The sequence below is a fragment of the Indicator indicator genome, chromosome 1, assembly GCF_027791375.1.
Source record: "Indicator indicator isolate 239-I01 chromosome 1, UM_Iind_1.1, whole genome shotgun sequence".
NCBI lineage: Eukaryota > Metazoa > Chordata > Aves > Piciformes > Indicatoridae > Indicator > Indicator indicator.
The window spans coordinates 99,762,688-99,788,643 of NC_072010.1; the positions used below are offsets into that span (position 1 = coordinate 99,762,688).

At 39.9% G+C, this 25,956-nt stretch overlaps 1 protein-coding gene across 1 annotated transcript in view; it reads right to left on the reverse strand.

The window, feature by feature from the left end:
• Positions 1 to 25,956, reverse strand: part of CADM2 (cell adhesion molecule 2) — a 261,666-nt gene that overhangs the window by 49,714 nt on the left and 185,996 nt on the right. Inside the window, exon 8 of the mRNA XM_054392117.1 lies at positions 24,679 to 24,857. Within this exon, the coding sequence (XP_054248092.1) occupies positions 24,679 to 24,857 (179 nt within the window). The remainder of the gene's footprint in view (positions 1 to 24,678; positions 24,858 to 25,956) is intronic.

Here is a 25,956-nt window from a genome sequence, read left to right on the forward strand (position 1 = left end):
AAAATACTGTATATACAAGTGAGAAAAATTGCATCCTGCAAAGCTCTTCAGCTTTTTATCAAGTAAATGGAGGTATGCTAGGCTTAGGTGTGGCATTGTTTCACTGCAGAGGAATCAGCAAAGTCTGTTGCAAAATGCTCTGCTACAGAGAAGAACATAACCAGATGTACAGATAGAAAACACTTTGATTGCACTGCCAAAAGCAATAAAAAACAGTATCATTTTGCTTATAAGGTGATAGGAGGCTTTAAAGAACAAACAAAAGTCCTGAAGAAAACTAGACAAAAGCACTTCCATGAAGACATATAAAGTATCTGACATTTTTCAGATTATTTATACTGCAGGTTTAAAAGGAAAGGACTAGCCTCTCAGCAGTTGATGGCAAATAGTCCATGCCACACTAATTCCAATGAAAATATTTCTGAAAGGTGCTGGTCGATGCAACAAAAGAGTGAAAAATCTGACCCATGATCTGTGTTCCCTTGCTGTGGAAAGAAATTCAATTGGTCTCTGAGTACCATGAATGCTGACTGAAATCACCGAAAGGTGAAGTAGCTCAGAGCTTAACGATATTGGGCTCTAGCAAATACATTTCAGACAGGGGTCCTAGAGTTCAGCATTGCATAATTACTCTCTTAAGACTCCAAATGAGCATGCTCATTTTACTTTTATACTGGATGATAGATTATTTTGCCACTTTAAATGTCTCCTCATCAGTTAACATCTGAGTCTTCTACAATATTCTGTATTCCTCCAGTTTTGAGGAATTTGAGAAAACCAGCAGAATCTCTGGTTTCTGTATTTGTGGGATTTTCCACTTTAAAAGCCACAGAAAAGGGCGTGAGATCTCTCTTTCCTCTGTTATACGCTCGTATTTAATCTGTTTCTCTGAACAAAATATCCATAAAACAGAAAAGCTAAAACATACTTAAAAAAAACCAAAACCAAAACCCAAACCAACCCACAGTGTAGCCACATTAATCGCCAGGGAAAATAGCAACATTACCTGAGTGGGAGTAATTAAACAGAACCAAAGTACAATAAGCATTAGAAATAAATTAACGTGTTAAAAAGATATGTCACATGTACTGATCTATGCAATTCCCTGGTAAGTATCTGCTAAAATCAAACAGAAAACCCCCACCTGCTTCATAAGGAGAGCAAAGCTTTGTTTATTAGCTTTGTTTTTACAAATCAGTCTTGTACATAAAACCTAATTAGTGTGATTTAGAGTTCCATTAATTATCTCTCTGAAATATGCCATTTACTTAGGACTATGCAATGGGAAGTTAACTGCAACTCACAAATACAGTTATAGTTTTGTTACAGTGCTTTCCATTCTGCAACCACACTGCCTTCCTATTTTACCACATAGGACCTTGAATCACAGGTGAATTTATAAGTTCACTGCTTACATATTTCAAATAAGTGACATATTTCCAGTAAGTGACTGATTTGCAATAAGATTTCTTATTTTAAAAGAAAGGCTACTTAGACTAGTTAACATGAACTAAGATATATCAATTTTTTTAAATATAGATTCATCATTTCTGATCAAATCAATAATAATGAAAACTTCTGCTGAAATTGGCTTCCTGACCTAATTCACAAACTCTGATGCCAAACATCAAAATGGCAGTCTGTCAGAAGCTGCTAAGAAAAACATATGTTCTCAATAGAAAGATAATACAAGTAATAGCATTGGCTGTGTTCCTTTCCTAGCAAAGGAAGGTGAAATTCACCATGCAAATGACTGCAGTTGTTCTGCTTTGCTCACAGCTTTACAATTACTTGCTCTGAACAACTACAGTACAAGATAGCAACCAGGAATCAGCAGTCTAAGGAGTACTGCATTGCCCAAGCAATGAAATCTAAATCTGCTCTGGACCCTAGAAACAGCTGGCTCAAACTTGCTTAGGTCTGAGGTTCCATTCAGTAGAATAGCTTCTTTAACGATATCATGGCATCAGTGATAATGATAATGGAATGGAATGGAATCAGTGATAATGGACATCAGTGGCATTGAATGCATCCTGAGCAAATTTGCTGACAACACCAAGCTGTGTTGCAGTGGACTCACTTGAGGGAAGGAATGCCATCCAGAAGGGTCTTGACAGGCTTGAGAAACGGGCCAGTGACAACTGCACGAGGTTCAACAACTCAATGTGCAAGGTCCTACATCTGGGTCAGGCCAATCCCAGGCACAAATATAGCCTGGGTACAGAGTGGGTTGAGAGTAGCTCTGAAGATAGAGACTTGGGTGTATTGATTGATGAGAAGATCAAAATGAGCTGGCAGTGCACTCATGCAGCCCAGAAGGCAAATCATATCCTGGGCTGCATCAAGAAGAGTGTGGCCAGCAGGTCAAGAGAGGTGATTCTTCCAAATTACTCTACTCTTGTGAGACCGCACCTCAAATACAGCATACAGTTCTGGTGTCCCCATCATAAGAAGGACACAGAGCTGTTGGAGCGAGTCCAGAGGAGGGACACAAAGATAATCCAAGGGCTGGAACACCTCTGCTATGAGGATAGGCTGAGGGAGCTGGGGTTGTTCAGCCTAGACAAGAGAAGTCTCCCAGATCTTGTGGCTGCCTTCCTATACCCAAAGGGATTCTACAGGAAGGTTGGAGAGGAACTTTTCATAAGGGTGTCTAGACAAGAAGGAATGGGTTTAAGATGAGGGAGTGTAGGTTCAGACTGGATCTTAGGAAGAATTCTTCAGTATGAGGCTGGTGGGATTCTGGAATAGGCTGTCCAGGTGGTTGTGCAAGCCTTCTCCCTGGGGGGTGTTTAAGGTCAGGTTGGATGAGACCTTTAGCAGCTGAGTCTAGTTGAAAGGCAGCACTGCCCATGTGGGGGAGACTGGAATAGATGATTTCTAAGGTCCCTTCCAATCTAGGCCATTTCACGATTCTATGATATTAGAGCGTGCGACAGGAATGTATATGTAAAGTAAGAGAATAGCTCACAGCTCCCCAGACAACACATTTTGGAACTCTTTAACAATTTTCTTCCTTAACCCCTGTTTTGGACTGCTCAAATCCAGACATAGATTAGCATTCTGAAAAGCACTTGAGCCCCACAGTCAAGAAACTTATGTGTATGGGGTCCTGCAGTCCTATTGAATCTGACAGAAAAGCTTCTTATCAGTTCTTCCAAGATGCATGGATTCTTGCAAAAACTTTATTTGCCTTGAAATTGTTTTTGCATAAGAGAATGCAGAATATGCCCTTCAGGAAAAAAAAAAAAAAAAAAGAGAAGTAATGTGCAGTGTCCCTCTTACCATGTATTGTAGGTGTAGGAGGTAAGAGCCTTTTACTAGTTCCCAAAATCAGACTGACTACAAGTATTAACTGATACTCAACAGTGCAGGCTTCTGTTTAAGGAATATGAAGAGAGTGTGCTCTTTCATTTGCATGCCAGAAAAGGGAATTACAATTTGACCTGTTTCTAGTCCTGTAGGACTTTTTGATTACTATTTTCACTGAAGGGCACTCCTATCTTATACTACTGGTGAGGCACACATTACACTACCCAGAGCTCTTTGTTGGCAGCTTCTCAGAAACATGCTATCAAAAGGACTAGATTTGTTCTTTAGAGGTGTCTCTTAAGAAGGATCTTAACAGACCAGATTTACAGATTTCTGCCCAAACAACCCATGTTGGGGTGAAACTTAATTCTGTGTTCTGGCCTTGCAATTTCTGAATCTAGTGGTACACAATTTCCATCTGAAAACAGAGTTATTTTGTTTGTAACTCTCACATCCTTAAATATTGGGGATCATTATGACCAAGAGACCTTGTAAGTTGGAAATTTTTAATTCAAGTATCCATACACAAATCAATGCACCAGATCACTATTTCAATAATACTGTGGCATCAATCCTTAGCCTCCTGTGAAGCAGAAAATAGGTATATTTTGCAGATGGGCATCCAAAGATGATAGAAAAACCATGTTCAGAGATCTAGAAGTCAAGCAACGATTATCACCATTAATTTTGATACCTCACCCACTCCTAGAATGAATGTTTGTTGACAGACAGATATTCAGTCAAAAATTCAGTTCGCATTTGTTTAATCACCTTGCTACCTCTATAATGCAAACAGTTCACAGAGAACTAATTGGTTCCATAAAATTGCTGGAAACAGAAAAGGAGTTAAATTTCATGATAAGAAGAGTTACTGATTCTAGTTCCACCTCTTTTTCATGTGGGTTCACACAGGTTATACAAGCAAGACCTGAATTAGATTTTCAGTGAAAGGACAGTATCCAATCCTTCTTTAGTGGCACAGCAGGGGTTTGAGCTGAGCTGTAAATGTTCAGCCCAGAACTCTCTTTTCAATGAGGTCCTATGTAATGTCACAGCTCAGCAGATGCAGAGAAAAGTATAGGGAAGGTTATAGAAAGCCATTCTTTATGGTCACTGCTGTCTGTCAGCATGTCATCAAGATACAAAAGCATTAGTAAAATGAAGGCAGAGAGCAGATAATCTGATTGCTGGTTATGAGTGGACAGTGGAAAAAGGAGGAACATACAACTCTTGGCTTGGTCTGGAGGCTGCTCTTCAGCAAAGGCACAGATGTAGTCCGTTTGTGAGTGGCAGAATACCATTGTACAAGATTGGCTCAAAAAAATGTCAAGCCCTGGCTGATCAAAATTTGCTGTTTGCCTCTCCTTCTTTCTTAAATGGATCTTGCATTCTTCTTACTAAGTCAAAAGGCATTCATCTATTTAAGTGCAGAGAGCCTGGACAATTTACTCTCACTGCTGATTTGGCCCAAAGCATTTTGACTTTCTATTCCCAAAAAAATGAGAAATGGCTCTGTTTGGTTTAGCAGGCTTATGTGAAAGATAGATATGACCTATTGAAAATACTTGACTTGTTTGGTAAAAACACAACAGATATTCTGAAATGACTGAGCACAACTCAGACAATAGCTGCAGTTGATAAAAATGTAAAGGCTTTTGTTTTAAGCTTGCCAAAAGCTGACAGAAAAATTAAAGGACCAAGTGATAATGATGGATGGCCCTTGCTGTATTTTGACTGTGAATGAAAGAAATTTTCAGTAGTAAACTGAACTGAGTGATGACCTACCTGGGAAACAATCTCACCACTCTGCAAAATTTAATCAGTCTGTGGTATGTAGTATTAAATAATTTAGCAAGGTTTTAAATTCAAAGGGAGCTGCATTTAGCCTTGCTCAGAGAAAAAGGAATTGAACAAAAGGATGGTTCAGCTTGAATATCATGTGCCAATAGCTCCTTAGCACTTAGACAGAATGATCATGAAGACTCATGGACATGAGGTCAAGGGGTTCTTTTTGCTAATTGATTCAGATTTGTAAAACTCTGAAATGGTAATTATGTGCTTGACATTTTTGCCATCAAATCAGATTACATGAAAAAAATATCCAAACACTTTTAACAAAAGCTTCATGGACATCTATAACCCTTGTTAAAAACATTAGAGACCTCTGGTGATGAGATCATAATGTAAGATATACAGCTGGGCTAAAATAGCTAGGCAGCCTAGAAAGAAAAAAAAAATTCACATAGTCCCACAATGCTGAGGTGTTTCATGGGCCAGTAGACTATATTAAATGCTAGAAGATGTGGGACAGCTCATTACAAGTTTGGTTAAACATATTTCAGTTGCATCTTTAGGTCAAAAGGAAAAGTCAGTCATGTTAAGAGATACCAGGATTTGCTACTTATTCTTAAGTGAAGAACTGGGAAGAATAATAGTTCTCTCTTCCTACAGAAAGTTTAATAGTTTAGTATCGGGTTTTGGTTTTGTTTGTTTGTTTCTATTTTGAAAACAGTATTTTTCAATAGCAAATGAAGAAGGTCAAAGTATTTCAAAATTACAGAAAAAAAAACAACAATATCTCCCGTTTTCAAAGAACCAAGCAAAAAATTGGTATCTACACATCTGTGGCCTAAATTCTATCTCTAGAAAGTTAAGAATATATCTTTAAAGAGCAAAGTGCATTTCAATATTAGTACTTAATATTGGCAGTTTGGTATCAGCCCAAATCACTTAAAAGTTCCTCCTTTAAAATGAAGACCTGAGATTACATTATGACATTTACAACACATGCTTTGACCAGTGCTGCTTATGACAAAATAAACACTTTGATAAATATGAAAAAACCAAAGGTGCATTAGCAAATTATTATACCATCTCATTTGACAAGGAAATATGAAAAAAAAAAAAGTTAAATGCCCTAACTGTTTTGAAACAACTCCTCTACTGAATACCATTTATTTTGTGTGCTAGAGCAAGAGCAAGACTCAAAGGACAATAGCTGTGAAAGGCTGATTTTCCACCAGTAAGGCCAGGCTTGGGACAGTTGTGCAAGTTGTCAGAAAACAAGGAGCTGTGGCTCTTAGGCAGGAGACAAAAGAAGTGCCTTCATTCAGTAAGCAGGACAAGTTCTCAGGGCTGAGAGAAGCGACCAACTCTGTCACTTCCCCTCCCTATGCCCGATGCAGCTGCCCAGGCTCAGGCCAGCTTTCATGCAGTGCAGCAGAGCCCTTGTCAGGCAATCCACCTTTACCACCTTCCATGTGGACTCTAACAAGCAGAGCATGCTGAACAGAGGCAACCTCCTGCCTTCCAATTTAACTACTGTCTTTATGCAGAACAGAATTTGGGATTTAGTGGGTACTGGGTCTATGTGTTTTATAATGCTCAAGAAGATATGCTAAAATTAAGAGAGCAGCAGTAAACACACACACAAAAGTCATTTTTCACAGGAAAAAATCTAACGTGAACATTTAGTTATTGCACTAAAGGCTGATAACTTTCAAAATGTAGGGTTTGACTTTTGAATCCCTCAGTGCTTACTTAAGGGATCATTTTGCTCCCCACACCACTCCACTGAATTTGTGATCAGTAAAAGCACTCTAGCTGCAGTTCCCTTGAAACAGAAAGAGAAGTTTGCAATGAATGCAGGAACACGCTCCCATTTCATTGTCCATCAGACTCACTGTTTGTCACCAGTCTAGTCATTTAAAAAGTTCACTGTTCTTCCTCTCAGTGAAGGTGAAAGGTGGCACAATGTAGTATCTCACAATACATTTACTTATTGCTGTTCAGTTTTGTTGGGGAAGATTACATGAATTGTCATGCTTGTACTGTAATAAACAAAGAGGTTGCAATGCATTCCATAATTTCTAATTGTGCTAAAAACAGGTGATAGACAGAACACATAAATCAATAAATTTGATAAGATGATAACTTGGCCTGATAGATTTTAAAGATTATCTTAGTACAAGGAAAATGAAATCTTAAGTAGACAAATTTTTTAATAGTGAAGAATGTCTTTCTGAGCATTCCAAGTTTTAGTTTATTAATGGCTATTAGTGCAAGATACAGCTATAAGGACAAATGCTAACAAGTAATTAACAGAAAGATTAATCTTCTGTGTTCCAGAGTTAAATGCACACAATATGTACTTCAGAGTAGGGCAAAAATATATTGTAAAACCTATTTTTTCCCAAAGTTACCCTATATTTTGCCTATTAAAAAAAAAAAGAAAGAAAAATCCCTTCCCTTTTAAAAGTAGTACTATTAATAAAGTCCATCATTTTAAGGAGTCATTCTATTTTATATAAAAGCTCATCTTTCTAATGAAAGCATTTACAAATACTACAGAGAAAATCGCTTATGCAACTTGCCTTTTGCAAACTGAAATTCAATATGTTAAATAAAAAGGTAAAGTTTTAGAAAAATATTTGAGACTGCAGCCTCAATACCCAATAGATTTACTTATTAAAAAGGGTATCTATACGTGTGTTGATGTTGTACACAACTTCATGTTCACAAATGTGTATGCAATAAAGAATGGGTCTCTGCCTTAAGGTTGTGGAAGATCATTATTCAGACAATACATTTCCATAACAAAATGTTATAGAAAAGGAGGTAGCAAGTGTCAATCTGTTAGAGGGTAGGAGGATGCTGAGAGGGACCTTGACAGGCTGTATAAATGGGCAGAGTCCAGTGGCATGAGATTTAACAAGTCTAAGTGCTGGGTTCCACACTTTGGCCACAACAACCTCATGCAGAGCTACAGGCTGGGGACAGAGTGGCTGGAGAGCAGCCAGGCAGAAAGGGCCCTGGGGGTACTGGTTGACAGCAGGCTGAACATGAGCCAGCAGTGTGCCCAGGTGGCCAAGAAGGCCAATGGCATCCTGGCCTGGATCAGGAATGGTGTGACTAGCAGGAGCAGGGAAGTCATTCTGCCTCTGTACTCCGCACTGGTTAGAACACACCTTGAGTACTGTGTCCAGTTCTGGGCTCCTCAATCCAAGAAAGAGTTGAATTGCTTGCACGTGTCCAGAGAAGGGCAACAAAGCTGGTGAGGGGTCTGGAGCACAAGCCCTATGAGAAGCAGTTGAGGGAGCTGGGGTTGTTTAGCCTGGAGAAGAGGAGGCTCAGGGGAGACCTTATGGCTCTCTGCAACTACCTGAAAGAAGGTTGTTGCCAGGTGGCAGTTGGTCTCTTCTCCCAGGCAACCAGTGACAGAAAGAGAAGATACAGTCTCAAGTTGCACCAAGGAAAGTTTAGACTGGATGTTAAGAAGAAATTCTTCACAGAAGGAGTGATTGCCCATTGGAATGGGCTGCCCAGGGAGTTGGTGGAGTCACTGTCCCTGGAAGTGTTTAAAAGAAGACTGGATGAGGCACTTGGTGCCATGGTTTAGTTGATTAGATGGTGTTGAGTGATAGGTTGGACTTGATGATTGCAAAGGTCTATTTCCAACCTGGTTAATTCTGTGATATGTGTCTTGTATTTTACATACTTCTGAGCCTGACAGGAGTTCATACAGATCTCCTGAGTCCCATTTTAATTCCATACCAAAAAAAAAAAAAAAAAAAAAAAGTCAAACAAAACAATCACAAAACCCCCCAAACTCTTAAAAATTGTATTTAAAAAAGCAGTTGTCCTTGTACCTGCAGTGTCAATTTCACTGCATACAAGACCAAATGTTACCACAAGAGCCACCAAACATCTTCTGTGAATGAAGTCTGCATGATTTGCCCCAGAAGTGCAGCATTCTATCATTATCAATACGGTGTTCTAGGTCCATTGCCACTGCTTAAAAACCCACATTAAAGCTCAGATGTTAATTTTTATTCTTTTTAAATAAACAGACAAGCCATAGTTCCTTTTTTCTCCAAGCCAATATTCTAAATTAAATGAAATAAAGTTCCAGCAGCTGGACCTTTAAACAAAATTAATGTACAAGACAAATTCGGACACCAGCAGCTTTGAACAAAGATGACAGATTTCTCAGAATGACATTTGACTCTTTCCATGCAAAAAATCTCAAAAAGATCAGCAAGAACTGTACTAGGAACAAGAAATAGGCCAAGAAGAATTTTCTAAAATCTCCCTGTTAAGGAAACAAATATTGAAACTAAATGAAGGTAAATAGATGGCTGATCTCTATGTTATTAAGGTTGGTACTTTCATTTCTCTAAGAAATTCAGAACAAATCACTGAAACTTCTTAAACAGCTCAAAACTCACTGCAAGAATTTCAAGGTTATCAAGAAGAAATAATAGAGAATGTTACTTATTTTAAATTACATTATTTCAAAATTAAATCAGAGGGGTTGAACACTAATCTGAAAGACTAGACTGAAAGATTGGGGCTGTTCAGTCTGGAGAAAAGAAGGCTCCGAGGTGACCTTATTATGGCCTTCCAGTATCTGAAGGGGGCCTACAAGAAAGCTGGGGAGGGACTTTTTAGGATATCAGGTAGTGACAGGACTAGAGGGAATGGAATGAAGCTGGAAGTGGGGAGATTCAGGTTGGATGTGAGGAAGAAGTTCTTCACCATGAGAGTGGTGAGAGCCTGGAATGGGTTGTCCAGGGAGGTGGTTGAGGCCCCATCCCTGGAGGTGTTTAAGGCCAGGCTGGATGAGGCTCTGGCCAGCCTGATCTAGTGTGAGGTGTCCCTGCCCATGGCAGAGGGGTTGGAACTGGATGATCCTTGTGGCCCCTTCCAACCCTGACTGATGCTATGATTCTATGATTCTGATCCTAATCTGAAATGCTTTATTGTGGTGGGATTGCTGTATCCTATTGAAAACGATCGTGGGTGAGTCAATGGCATCTTTGCAACATAAAACATCCTTTATTGCATTTCTGTGGACTGTCTTTAACTAATACACATTCTAGTCACTATAGTACATTACCTGAGAAAAGAAGACCCTATCTTTCCAGCTGCCAATTGTTTATGCTCTTTTTCTTTTTTAATCTCAAATGGGTTCTATACATGTAGCTGAATTCCCTCCATAGCTTTGGCTTTGTTTAACACAGTACTGTGAATGATGGGACATATGCAATATAGTCAATTTGATTTTATTAAAACTTCCCAACTTCCCTTCAGGCAGGCAGACTTTTGGTACCTTAAGTACTAAAGCCATCAAATAGGACAATTCACCAATGGAATAGTGCACTATTTGTTATAAAGAATGCTTGGTCATAACTGCTAATTTATTATAAACAAAATTATATATAAAGCAGTGCAATGAGATTTCAGTTCCTGCTTGTGAATGATGAAAGCCATCCAGAGCTTTCCTCAATCAAGCAGCAAACTAACACTTCAATATGTCAGCCTCCCTCAACTACTCCCTGCCTCCTACCAACCAAGGATTAGGAAACCTGTGGAAAAAATTAAACAAAACAGAAACCATAGAGGAAAAAACAAATTCACTGATGCAATGACTAACAGCAATATCTAAAGAACAAAACACTTGACGTATTCCCAAAGCTTTACCCTGCCAAACACTTTTCTGTCCTTCCTCCTTTCCCTTGGTCCATTTTTTGATTTGCTTGCCATGAGGATTAAATGAGTAATTTCGCACTCTCTTTGGGTATGAAGTTACCATGCAAACCTAAGTTTTCTTCAAATGCATATATGGGGAGTAAACAAGCTGTGTGGATGCCAGTGAAGGAAAAATAAAGGAAATGCATGTCTGTATAAAGTACATTAAAAAAATAAAGGAAAAAAATTAAAACCTTTAATTCTTCTCTCTTCAGGCGTTCTAACAAAAGAAAACTAATACTGACTGAAATTTGTTTAAACTACTCTTCTCACAAATGACAAATCCCCTTATACAATAACATGAATTCAATCAATCATTGCAGATACATGAAGACCTGTTCACTGATAACTGCTAAGAAGATTATTCAAAAGGAGTTACAGCTTTCTGAGTGCTAGTGAGGAAACCATAACTTTGTGAAAGAAGTGAGTGAGTTGTTGGAGATCTTCATATGGCATTGGCCATTCAAACCAACTTTGTCAGCCTTGGTACAGTGATAACTCACACTTGCTAGCAATGGTAACTTGTGAATGGTTTTGAGATTCAACCTTACTGTCCTCCTGGTTAGTTTTTGTTGTCTGTTGCCCTTTCCATGGCAGTCATACAGAAAGATCAATGCAATGAGCTTTCTTTAAAGCTCCTAAACCATTCCAAATCAGAGAGAAAATCATTCACAGTAAAAGGTATAGCAAGACAGAGGAAGATATGGTCTAGTAATAAAAAAAAAAGTAGAATTTAATAACAAAGCAAACAGAATTTTGCTGTTTTGAGTCAAGAATTCAAGCAGGAAGACCCAAAGAAAAATCACATTGTTTGGGATTACAGCTTATAAATTTACCTTTTGGAGAAGGGGCTACAGATGCTTTGAGTCTTATCACAAATTTAGAATAAACCTATGTTTTGAAGAAAGATGTTATGAAGATTTTTAAAGTATGTTCAATGAAATTTGAATTTTTTATCAGTTTTATCTGGTTATTCATTGGAAGGATACTGAAAACAAGGTGGTGGAATCTTATTTGCTGTAAGTAAAATACTAATAGAATACTGGAACAAATATTTTGTTGAATGTATTTCCTGCATACAACATAAAAATGAAGGCTATGATAAACTCCAAAAAAAGTTCTGAAGTCATTAACCAGAAAAAAAAGCCAGACCTAATAATTACTATAATCAAATTATGGATGCAAGAATGTGAATGGTTTGAGATGAGCAAATTCTATGTGTCTGTTTCTCTGAGCCTCTACACTCATCTTCACATGTGATCAGAGAGGCCTTGGACACAGCAACACTGCAAGAAAGATGCCTAATTTTTACAGAAACTTTCTCTACTTCTCACAGACTCAGGGTGCTGTTTGCAATCTTCTCAAAGCACTTATATCTATCTCTGTTTGCACAGAACCAATGATTTGTGCTACCTTCCCAAGGTTTGTAATCTCAGATGGAACAATACATGGTACTGATGTATCACCAGGCTAGCCTCCATCATTTGACGTTTTAAGCAATATCACTCTCTAACCTATAATTTACCTTTCTTGAATTTTCACAAAACTGAACAACCTATTCTCAAGAAAAAGGCAAGTGATAGAAGCACCATATGGGAAAGAGAGATAGGACACAAACATCTACAATACACATAGCACCTAATGGTGCAGGAAAGTCACTTCTGTAATTTCTTTATGTTTTGAATTTTGTGAATAATAAATGAGCTAGATCAAAACAGCAGATCGTAGCAACTGATATGCTACAACTTTGTCATCAGTCTCAAGTGAAATTATTCTGCCAGCAGTTACATTTTGTTCATGAAGATTGCGTATGTTATTCATAGACACAGTAATTTTACATACTTACCCCTCAAACAAACAAGCATGATTGATGTAAAGTTCAAGAATGTTAGCAACAGAAGCAATAGCAGAGCTTGAAGGCCAGAAAAACTAAAGAGCAAGCTGTACTACTATATCAAATTAGTGATAAGGAACTCAACAGTACAAAAAAGTAACAGCAATGTATCTAGTATATCCACTTCAAGAAATACTTTATTGTAGGTACTCTACCTATGTGTAAGCATCCAAAATATTAAGTTTATTCAGTTATTGAGTATGGAGACAAAACATCATCAATTCAAAACTAAAATGCAATCTTTTCCTTTTCATAAATCACATCGGGAATCCAAATCAAGCACTATCGCATCAGCCAGTTATACATGTACATATAAAATTAAATATTTTCAGGTGTTATGTGTTATTAAAGACATCCAAAATTCTGTATGTTTATAATGCTACCTTTAACAGAGGTTTATAATATGTCACTTTCTTAGGCCTGTCACAATGAAATGTCATTCCCCCACACCTCAGCTTTGGCAAGAAAACCATCTAGCAGCTGCGGATTTCAAAAGATATGAAGGTGAAAGAAAAAAACACAAATAAAACCTGTATCTCCTCCTGGATAAGTTACTAGGCCTCTGCTTCTTTCTTTAGGGTTTCTTAATTTTGGGTTGGATTTTTTGTTGTTGTTGTTTGTTGCTGTTTTTATTTGTTTGGTTCGTGTGTGTGTGTGTGTCTGTGTATGCTATTATAGAATTTATGAAAATTAATCATATGGTAAATATGAATATTAATAAAAATATTAATATAGTTTTATTAATATGAAAAATTCAAAAACTTATGAAGTAGGTTCGATGTGTGGCTGGAATATATATTTACAGTGGGAATATACAATATTTAGGCAATATAACAATTTTAACAATTTTAAGCAAACTGGAAGGAAAACCAGGGAATAACATCATAACAAAAAATAACCAAAAAGTAACAGGAGAGAATCCCCCAGTGCAAAACGATGCTCGACCATGGTGGGGAGCCTCAACAAGAACCGTTAAGCCAAGGAGGCAATGAATTAATTACTCATGAAGAGTTCCACCACAAATAGGGGGGTGCTCTGGTCTGGCTTCACAGCAGGACGGTGGACTGGTTCATGACATGTTTTCGCTAAGGGCTCTTGCATCGTCCTGGGTAAACTGAGGAACGGCATGACTTGTAGTTGCAAAGGGAGGTGAGGCTTGGATCTTAAGGCTTTGTGGCTTCTTGACTTGCAGTGAGTAGGGCTTGTGGCTTCTTGACTTGCAGTGAGTAGGGCTTGTGGCTTCTATCCCAGGTCTTGGACCAGGCAACTCGAGGCAAGGTAGCCCAGGCAAAGCAAATTAAAGCAAGGCAGGTCCAAGAAGGCAAGGCGTGGCGAATACAAATCGACCTGTATTTATCACTTGCCCGAGATTCAATTGGGCCAACAGGGGAACTGAAGCCAGCAAATAGTTACCCAATTAAAAGGGACTCTGCCAGGCTGTGGCCATAAAAGGCAGAAACATAGGCCTGGGCTGAGAGAAGCAGTGGCCAGTACGCATGCTCCTACTCCAAAAAGAGACTTGTTTACCAGACATGTTTTGGCCTGTCCTTTTGTCCCTTTTCCCACATTACCCAACTCCTGCAGGAGGGAGGCGGGGAGAGGGGGACCATGTCTAGACATTCCAGGACCTGTCTGGGTTTGTCCTGGGCCCGTTTGGCCCTGCCACGACATGTGCATAACAGTAAAGGGGATAAGAAGAACAAAAAAAAGAGCATTCTTTTATTTATTTTCCAACTGAAAGCTTAGGCTCCTCTGTCTGTGAGTCATCTTCTGTATTTTTTAATATTATTTTTACTTTTCCTAAGATGGGAATAGGAGAGACATTTCACCTCTGTTTTATGGACTCAAAACTGAGGCTTTTTTATTATTATTTATTTAGATAGTTATAAAAAATTAAATCTCAAAACTAAAACGCATAGGTATTGACATGCAGAGATTTTCAAATGAAGTCCTAAGCAGTCTTCTGATCCTCATACTCTTCATATGCCTTCATTGCTACAAGGGCAGGTTTTTTTTTTTCACTAAAAATACCCTCTGTTGAAGCTGTACATGTTATTATTGTTCCACACCCTCACGGGTTTGCTCAGTTCTCTTTTTGCAAAGCCCAAGCTTTGTTCACTTAAAGGGTAGGATTTTCCCATAGGAAAAGAAAGTCTTTTTTCTAAGATGCATCTGTAATTTCATTTCAGCTCAGGAACTAGAAGGTAGGAAACTTTAGAAACTGTTCAGCTACCTCAGTTTTTAGGGTTTTAACATTTTAACATTAACATTTAACATTAGAGAGGGCAGCTAGATTACTGAGGAGCATGCTGCTCCATGTGGATGCTGCTCCTTTCTTTCCCACCTCCCTCTTGTCCCTTCAGTGCATATTTTTATATGTTTTTTATATATGTTTATGAGGACAAGGTGCCCTAATAATTATCAGAGGCATGTAGTGAAAATATTTGCAAATCAAGAGATCTATTACCTATCTGATAAGCTCATTAATCAAAGAAAACAAACAAACAAATCTGACCTCCTCTTTTATTTCAATTTACGAAAGTAAAACTTGAGTAGAATAGTAGAGTGAGAGATGTGAACAAGTGAGTTACAAATATAAAGGAAGGAGAGGGACCCCTATGAGAACATCACAACAGAAATTAAACATGATAAAAAATGTAATAAAGACCAAACGAACAGACCGAGATAAAGGAATCTAAATTACCCCTAGATAGAAGCAATGGAGTTTGTTTCATTTCAGGTGTGTTTTGAGTTCCATGCATTTTCTACTAATTTCAGAAGAAATCTGTATAGAACTACAAATGCATGGTACTGGAATGGTCTGGTTCTGGTGGTCACAGAACACGATATTTGGATGCAGGAAACAAGGTGTTTGGTGCAAATTTGGCATAGAGCTGTTCGAGATAAGGAGAACAGTCAATTACAGAGATTTACTACTAGACCAAACATGAAAAAAAGGTGAAAAAGAAAGCATGACTGAAGGAGAGTGGATACAAGGGACAGGAATTAAGGAAATGCAGGCTCTGAGATCACAATTCGTGAGAAATTGAGAGTGAGATGGAAATACTCAAGACTCTATTGAAGTGAAGCAGCAAGAAAACAAAAGTGATTTTAACTGCATACTTACAGCAAAAACACTAGAAGGGGCCAAATAGATGGAAAATTTGGAAAATGAAGAGATCAAACAGCAGGATTATACAAACAAAAGAGAATGCTTTTCCCTCAAACCAAATAATTCAATGCAAAAACTTGTTGCCACAGGTTATTGTGAAACCCAAGATGATAAATGTTTTGAAATGAGACTGGACAAGGAAGTGAAAGATAAATATAGTCCAAAGGAAAGACCTTTGGGCTTAAACATTGTAGAAGATGTTCTGTTTGAACATGCATTCCAAACTATTAACGAGGATGTAACTTGGTTTTCAGTTGCCTTTTATTTGAAAAAAAAAAAAAAATAGCGTGCTCAAGAGAGGAAAAGAAAAGGCAACAACATAATTGAGAGGCTCAAGTCAAAGGAATATGTAACACCACTTTTTATTCTCCAGATACTGAGTTACTGGCTTGGTTGCTTTATGCTGTATGTATAATTGTAGCAGTAAGAATTGTCTTGACCATCCACAGCTGCTGATTCATGTTAATTTCCATATTGCTTTGATAGATAATTAGTATATGACACTTCACAGCTCTGAATATTTCAATTACTTGAATGTGTGCCTTTAGACTGGCAAATCAGGATATTTCACCAAGGTACTTTATCTTAAATAGGTCTGCAAATTATCAAATGTTTCTGTTTCCACTCAGATTTCCAATGACATGGATGTCTGTCACACACTCAGGGTGATGTTGAACTAAGTCTTCATCCAACATCCAGAAGTTATGAACCACTGCTACATACTTAACAGCTGTGGCTTCAGTTTGATTATGAGGGACCAACTCTTTTCTCAAATCCAGCTAAATCAATGCAGTTATTAGCTAAGCTTTGCAAGTGGAAGCCATGGTTTTCAGCTGAGCACTGCACGTTTGGCAGTTTATTAGTGACTATCATTTGGACAAAGGTAAATAAAAACTCTTAATAAATTGGAAGAGAGTGAAAATTGCCTGGGGCTCGTTACCAAAACAAGGACGTTATATATCTAGCCAGAATGTGCACTTCTAAAGCACTAAGCTCATCAATTAGTATACAGAAATGACAACAACTAGAGGCATTAAAGCCTGTGTCTTTGTAATTGCATGAGACAAATATTTGAGCAAACTATGTTTTGCCTTTGTACTGCTGCCCATATAAACCCTTTATGCCCATCTTCCTGCTTCATGAAGTGTGTCCTTGACAGTACTTCTGGTAGCTTGGCCCTGGGTGGGGGCCAACAAAGCTGCTCTATCACTCCTCTTCTTAGATGGACAGGGGAGAGGAAAAATAAAACGAGGCCTGTGGGTCAAAATAGAAGCAGTTTAATAGGGCAAAAAGGAAAGCTAACTGCATTGGCACTGGCTAGCTCCATGCTGTGCCATGGTCTTTGGAGGGGAAGGGGGGACTCCCAGAGACAGGAAGACTGAGAGAGAAGTGGGGCAGGGAGAGGCGACCCAACATGACTCATGATCTCGCAAGGGTGCCTGAGAGGGCAGCGTGGCTGGGGGCATTCCAGGAGAAGCCGGGGGTGATTTAAACCTGGCAAAACCAGAAGAAGCTCTCATACTGTGGACTGTGAAGCAACAGTCTTCCTGTTTGTTGGAACCCAGCAAGTGGGGTGCAAGAGGGAGGGTGCATGGTCAGACAGCTGGGAGCAAGTGGCCATTGCTACAGGCAGTCTAACAGGCACAGGGAGAGCAAATAGAGACTGAGTGTGCCCAGGGGCTCCATTTGAGTCAGCTCAGTAGTTGGCATGAGCAGGGCACGTGGGCAGGACACAAGGTGCTTCAGTTTTACTGAAGGAATGATGGTGGCTACTCAGAGGAGGAAGACTGTGCTCTCTGCACATAATCAAAATGGATATTGGCATCCAGGCCACAGGTTGTGAGGAATGTCACAGCCTTTCACATGCAACAGGGGGCAACACTGACTATGGGTATGTGCAGTTTGAGCAGGTTTTTGACCTGCTCAGTTGGATGGCACAGCTCCAGGATGAAGTGATAGAGCTCAGGGAAGAGGTGAGTAGGTTGAGAAGCATCAGGAAGAGTGAGAGGGAAACTGATAACTTTCACAAACTGATCTTTACAAAACCAGGATTTAACTCTCAGTGGAGCAGCAACTCTCATCAGCAAGCCCCCCCCACCCTTCCTGTAGTAACTCACATGTGCAGGGTCAACGGGAACAAGTCGCTACCTGATGAAACAAACAATACCAATGGAGCAAACGTGCTCCTTTAAGAAGCGCAGCACCTACAGTACCCTTGCAGAACAGATATGAGGCTCTGCAGGAGGAACTGGTTGTGAGCAAGATCGAGGGCTCACGAAGGCCAAAAGTGCCACAAAGGCCAGAAGTGCCACCAAGGCCAACTCACCTCAGGCCAGCCATAAAATCTGACCCTGAAAAGAAAAATCAAAGGGTTATTGCTGTAGGTGACTCCCTGCTGAGGGGAGCAGAGGGCCTGATATGCAGACCAAACCCACTTCATAAAAAGGTCTGCTGTCTCCCTGGTGCCTGGGTAAAGGATGTCATAGGTAAACTTCCCACCCTTGTGAGTCCTTCAGACTATTACCCAGGTAGATAGTGATGATACAGCAATGAGAGGCTCACAATCAATTAAAAGAGACTTCAGGACCTTGGGCCAACTGCTAAAGGGATCAGGAGCTCAAGTTATGTTCTCCTCCATCTCTCTGACATCAGCGATGGATGACGGAATATTTAGGAAGAGCCAACAGGTCAATTCATGGCTCTGGGACTGGTGTCATTGACAGGGGTTTGGATTTTATGATCACAGATGAGTTTACAGGGCACCAGAGCTGCAAGCAACTGTTGGGATGCACCTGTCTCAGAGAGGGAAAGGAATTCTAGGGCAGAAGTTGGCAGGGTTCATTGATAGGGCTTTAAACTAGATTTGAAGGGGGAAGGGGTTACTAATCTCATGCTTGCCTGTGACAAACATTGGGGCAGCACGGCAGAGGGATGGAGTGCTAGCAAGGGCTCTCAACTTGTTGTCCTGAGGCAAGCCAAGGATGAAACACTGGGACACCCCAAGGGAATCAAGGGGGATTCACCTAAGAAGGTGACACAGCCAGCCCAGCTGAAGTGCCTCTATGCAAACACACACAGCTTGGGCAACAAACAGGAAGAGTTAAGGGCCACTGTGCTGATGGAATGCAATGACATAGTGGCTATTACTGAAACTTGGTGGGATGATTACCATGACTGGAATGCAGGGATAGACAGGTACAAGCTCTTTAGGACAGACAGAGTAGGAGGGGAAGAGATGTTGCTCTCTATATCAGTGACCAGCTGGAATCAGTGGAACTCCACCATCGGAGGGATGATGAGCTTGCTGAGAGCATATGGGTGAAGATTAAAGGGAATACAGGGGAAGGTGATGATACTGTAGGGGCCTGCTACAGACCACTGACCAGCAGAACCAAGCAGATGAGACCCTCCACAGGCAAATAAAAGTGGCTTCACGATCACAGGCCCTGGTCCTTGTGGAGGATTTCAACCACCCTCACATCTGCCGGAGGGACAACACAGCTAGGTACCAGCATTCCAGGACGCTCCTGGAATGCATAGATGACAACTTCCTCCTCCAAATGGTAGAGGAACCAGAAGAAAAGGTGATATGCTGGACCTTGTTAGTAAGGGTCAGGGATAACCTTGGCTGCAGTGACCAGGAAGCAATAGAATTTAAGATCCTCGGCCAACTAGGAGGATGTAATCCAAGCTTACAACCCTGGAATTTAGGCATGCAGACTTTGATCGCTTCAGGGATCTGTTGGCCAAAGTATTGTGGGACAAAGCCCTAGAGGGAAGAGGGCCTAGGACAGCTGGTCTGTGTTCAAAGATCACCTTCTCTGTGCCCAGGAGCAAAGTATCCCCACAAAGAGGAAAGCAGGAAAGAATGCTAGGAGACCTGCCTGGATGAGCAAGGAGCTCCTGTCACACAAAAAGAAACTACAAGGAGTGGAAGAAAGGACAGCTAGAATGGGGGGAATATAAGGAAGCTGCAAGAGACCTGGTTAGAAAAGCTAAAGCTCAGTTAGAATTCAATCTAGCCAGGGAGATCAAGGGGAACAGTAAACATTTCTATAGGTATATTAATGATTTAAAGAAGACCAGGGAAGATGTAGGCTCCCTCAGAAAGGAAACAGGTGAATTGGTGACAAGTGGCATGGAAAAGGCTGAGGTTCTCAATGACTTCTTTATCTCAGTCTTCACTGGCAAGGGTTCCAGCTGCACTCCCAGAATAATGGAAGATAATGGCAGGGACTGGAAGAAGGAACTGCCCATTGTGAGTGAAGATCAGGTTGGTGACCATCTGAAGAACCTGAAAGTGTTCAAGTCCATGGGAGCTGATGAGATACACTCATGCGTGCTGAGGGAACTGGCAGATGAGGTTGTTAAACCACTCTCTATTATATTCCAAAAGTCCTGGCAGTCTGGGGAGGTCCCCACTGACTGGAAAAGGGGAAACATAACTTCCATTTTCAAAAAGGGTAAGAAGGATGACCCAGGGAACTACAGGCCAGTCAGTCTCACCTCTGCCCCCAGTAAGATCATGGAGCAGATACTCCTGGAGGCACTGCTGAGGCAGAAGAATAATGAAGAGGTGATTTGGTACAATAGGCATAGCTTCACCAAGGGCAAATCCTGCCTGACCAACCTGGCCTTCTATGACAAGGTCACAACATTAATAGATGAAGGCTGAGCAACTGATGTCATTTACCTGGATCTGAGCGAAGCCTTTGACACTGTCCTGACGATATCGTGGTCTCCAAGCTGGTAAAGTGTGGGTTTGGTGCATGGACCATTAAGTGGTTTGATGGCTGCACCCAAAGAGTGGCTGTCAATGAGTTCATGTCCAAGTGGAGGCCAGTGACAAGCGGAGTCCCTCAGGGATCATTACTGGGAGCAGTCTTGTTTAACATCTTTGTTGGACGGTGGCATTGAGTGCACTCTCAGCAAGTTCACTGACAACAACAAGCTGTGTGGTGCAGCAGACACACTGGAGGGAAGGGATGCCATCCAGAGGGACCTGGACAGGCTGGAGAGGTAGGCACAAGCCAACCTCATGAGGTTTAATAAGGTCCTGCATCTGGGTCAAGGCGATCCCAAGCACAAATACAGGCTGGGCAGTGACTAGCTGAAGAGCAGCCCTGAAGAAAAGGATTTGGGGGTGCTGGTTGATGAGAAGCTCAACATGAGCCACCAGTGTGCAGTTGCAGCCAAGAAAGCCAATCACATCCTGGGCTGCATCAAGAGAAGCATAGCCAGCAGGTCGAGGGAGGTCATTCTCCCCTTCTACTCTGCTCTGGTGAGACCCCACCTGGAGTATTGCGTCCAGTTCTGGAGCCCCTATTACAAGAAGGATCTGGCATGCTGGAACATGTCCAGAGAAGGGCCACCAGGATGATCAGAGGGCTGGAGCACCTCTCCTATGAGGACAGACTGAGAGAGTTGGGGCTGTTCAGTCTGGAGAAGAGAAGGGGCCGAGGAGACCTTATTGTGGCCTTCCAGTATCTGAAGGGGGCCTACAAGAAACCTGACACCTACAAGGTGTCAGGTAGTGATAGGACTAGGGGGAACGGAACAGAAATAGAAATGGGAGATTCAGACTGGTTGTTAGGAGGAAATTCTTCCCCACGAGTGTGGTGAGACCCTGGAACAGGTTGCTCAGCGAGGTAGTAGAAGCCCCATCCCTGAAGGTGTTTAAGGCCAGGCTGGATGAGGCTCTGGCCAGCCTGATCTAGTGTGAGGTGTCCCTGCCCATGGCAGGGGGGTTGGAACTAGATGATCCTTGAGGTCCCTTCCAACCCTAACAATTCTATGATTCTATGATTATTATTTACAGTGGAAAAACACTACTTTTCTGTTTAATTTTGTCTAAGTTGGTCCAGTTAAAACCATAAGACACTCTTTGCTGGGTTTTTATAATTAATATGTATAAACATTTTGATTACCTTTAATCTCTAATTATGATAAACCATACTTTCTATTTTTAGGTTAGCTTCTCTCTATACTACAGCTGCCTAAATCTCATCTGGGTTAGGAAGATAGCTTCAGAAACAGAGAAAATTAGTAAATTGAGTCCCACTAAGAGGGATTTCATTGAGGAAAATAAGAATAGAAGCCAGATGAAATTTTACAACCTTCATAAAACAAAACAGAAAACATGTTGAAGAACAGGTGAAAAAAGGAAAAAAAAAAAAAAGTGTCCAGGAAATGACAGCATAGATGAGAAACATTGTGAACTAGGTCACACTCCCATGCCCTTGCAGAGAATACCTTCCATTGATGTCCTCTGTATTTTCACACAAACTTGCTTGGAAAAACAGAATCTCCATTACTGCAGCTCCTCTGGACAGAGATTATTACTAGTTGTCTAAAAGCTGTGGAGCTGGACTTCCAGAGGCTCCACTAAGGCTGCAGCTACCAGCACTTGGGCACTTACTCCTTACACATTGGTAGGTTACTTGTCCCACACCCTACTTCCCTGACCTGCAATTTAAAATAATCTCTTGTGAACAAATTCTCTTCTTATGCAGCTTCCTCTCCTCTTCACCCCCACATTTTTGTGAATGTACCTCTCCTTATTACTTGTATAAGAAACCTTGGAGTCGTGATGAGAAGGCATACTTCTATGAGAAATCAGCTCTAACAAAGGAGCAGGACAAAAAACTTAAATGGACACATTAAGCACAGGGGAAGGAACCAGAAAGCATGGTCCCATGTAAACATATATTTTGAAAAGATATTTAGAAAAAAATGCATCTTCTATTAAATGGAAGAATGCATCCCATAAAATGATAAAAAGTAGTTTTTTTTAGCCCCCAGAGAAAGGGAGAATATTGTGTAATTTGGGGATAATTATGTTTCACTGGAGACATTTGTGTCTAGTGAGCTAAATAAGGGGTAAGACACCACTTTAATTGATCTATACAACTGATTGTACTACACTTGATACAATAATAGTGCCCGTCTCTTCTATACTTAAAAAGTCTGAAATGCAGTAAATTGTTTAGCACTAAACATCATTACAGCCTGTCACTGCTAGCATTGTTTCAGAAACCTTGAAAGCACCTGACATTTACCTTCTAGTTCTAACACTGGAATTACAGAAATGCAGTTTGAAAAACTCTGGTACTCAGAAAAGGTCAAGAATGTGCAAGCTAAACCTGATAACATGCCTAATGTACTGCCAAACATAACAGAATGCCTTCCTGATAATGAATGATTTTACAGACTGCCATAAAGTTGTTGCAAGATAACCAGATCAACAGGGGCTATGCCACTATGTGAAACACACATACGAGATTGTGAAGCGTTCTTTGATAGAGGTATATTGCAATGTCACCACCAACAGAAAAGTCTACCACTATAAAAGACCACGTTTTCAGAAATAAACACACAAATAAATTGGTCAAACCCCACAAACAACAGAAGTTTCAATATTTGGTTAGTGCAGAAGCCATTGCCTCATCAAAAGCAGTTCACTTTGTGCCTGCAGCCCACAACCAATATAGAACCACTTCTGGGATGTAAAACACATTTTCCTTTTTTTTTTTATTTTTTGTAGTTATCAATGTAAGTAGAGGTTAGAGGGTTTAGTTCTTCTGTTTGTCTTTACTACAGAAATACTCACGCAGCAGTACAGGATCTGTGTTCCTCATTCAAAGACCTCCTCTTTACTTCTGCCACTAATCCCACATAAACTAACAGTGAACTTTAAGAAAAATGAAAAATAAACTATGGGGTTCTTTTGGTAAATGACATTTCATCAACAGTGCCAAAAAAATAGATCATTACTGAAAGTTAAAAGTAGCACTTATTAGAAGTTTTCTGCCAAGTACCTAAAGGCAGGTTAAACCTTTATCAAAAATTGGTTTTGAGACCTTCCAAACACCAAATAAACACATTTATTACATCTGAATTCATCAAGAGCAAATAAAATATATATAGTTTCCATGTCTATTTACATAAGATAATTTCTATTAGATTGTTGCATTATTTTGTTACAATTATAAGAAGTTGTAGTTTTAAAAAAAAAACTAGAGAAAAAATAAAATACCATCATGAATTACACTGGAGCATTTGCCTTTATATTCACTTAGGTTAGAATTCAAACCACAGACCTCAGCCTCCCAGGAATTTTCATATAGATATTTGTGGTCAGAGAACATTATGTTTTCAAACTGCTAGATCCATATTACAAGACTGTATTGAAGGGAAATGCTAACTTTGCATTACAGTTTCTCCTATACTTGAGTTATATCAATCTATTTCATGACCAATGTAAAAGGCAGCTATTTTTCTCCTGTGACATATTGTTGCCTTGTTAAGGAAAACCAACTGTAATTTAACATTAATCTCCCAGTTTTATTAGGAAAAGATTTTATTAGAAGTATCATGACTTTAGGATATGTCATATTTTTGAGGATTAACTAATGATAAACCAGATGGTGATCAGCTGATTTACAGAAGCTGCATTTTCTCAGTAGCGACTATAATTTGTGTTAAAGAAAGTATCTGAACACCATGTGCCTGAGGTAAGGACTTATAAAACAGTATCAACATACTACAACGTAAGTGAATATGTTTTTCTTAAACTGTATGAAGACAGGCATGTCATAAAAGAAAGTAAACACACTCCCCACAACTGTGTGATAGCATCGATAGAAGTGCAATTGTATTTTCATTTTTTTCGTGCTCTTCTTTTGGTAATGATCATAAGCAACTGACTGTATTTTGTTCAAATGCTACAAATGCCTAACATGCACTGAAAAGCTAACAAGAACACACTCACCATGTACTATCAGGACATATTCTGTGCTGTTTCGGCCAATAGGATTTTTTGCTTCACATCGGTATGTGCCATTGTCCGTTTTATTTAGGAAACTGATGCTTAGGACCCTGCCGTTGACAACCATTCTCTCTGGATCTGGCAGTTCTCCACCATCCTTTGTCCACAATACTGGTTCTGGCCTGTTAGATCCAAAGCAATGCCTTTAATCAGATACATGAAGCCCATACAGCAACACATGCATCAGAAACAGTATCATCAGAAACTTATGAATAGTAACCTGCCATGAAAGAATATTCAATGATCATCTGATTTGCTTCATAATTGTCAATTTTTCCACCTCACAATCCCAGATGGGAAAACTAAAGAAAGTGAAAGAACAAGCAGGGAAAAGAAGACATACCAAAAAGGAAACAGAATGGCAGTGTGACAGACCAAGATCTTTCCTACATTAAAAAAACCCAAACAAACAGTTTTTGAGAGGTTTCAGGGCCTACAGTTTGGTAAGATGCTTGGCAAGCTAAGTCAAAACAGATTTCTATTTGTGTGATAAGCAATATGGTCCTGAGTGGTTGACAAGCATCAGAAACCATGCAAGCAAGCTGAGATATATGTAACTGAACTGTAATTGGATTCTAAAATTATTTAGGACATTCACAAGTGCACTTTTTGCACTGAATGTTTTTTCCTGACTTAGGCAAATCGGTCTCAAAGTAGCACATCTTAAAAATCTAATTTTGTTTCTATTGCTGAACTCTGTCACAGTCCATCCCTTTTCCCACCCTTTCTGCATCCTTCCCTCAAATGATTGCTTGCTACAAATATCAGAAGCAGTGTAAGATTTGACTTTTGTGAAGGAAATGGTCATTCTTCTTTGTGTATCAAATAGGACAAAGGCAAAGCTCTGACAGCAATAACTGCCCCTAGGCAAGTTAGGGGCACCACAGAGAAGGGAACCAGCTGTCTTGCTGATTCACATATACCTTCCCTCGGGCAAGTGATACCTAACACTTTCCTAAATAGTCTCAAGAAGCTTCACAGTTCATAAGATTTGCCTGACAGGCAACAGTATGTATTTATTATTGGTATGAAGTCGTTACTTAAACATAACAAAATCTACTTTCAAATTTGCATGAAGGAAATCACCAAAACTGGAAAATTGGCTCATTCAATCCTATCTCACAGACAGAGCACCTCAGGTCTTTAGATACTGGTCACTAGAGCAAGACATACACAATCTGGGGATTCATTCCTACATTGTTTGTATCTGGTAGCTTTGTA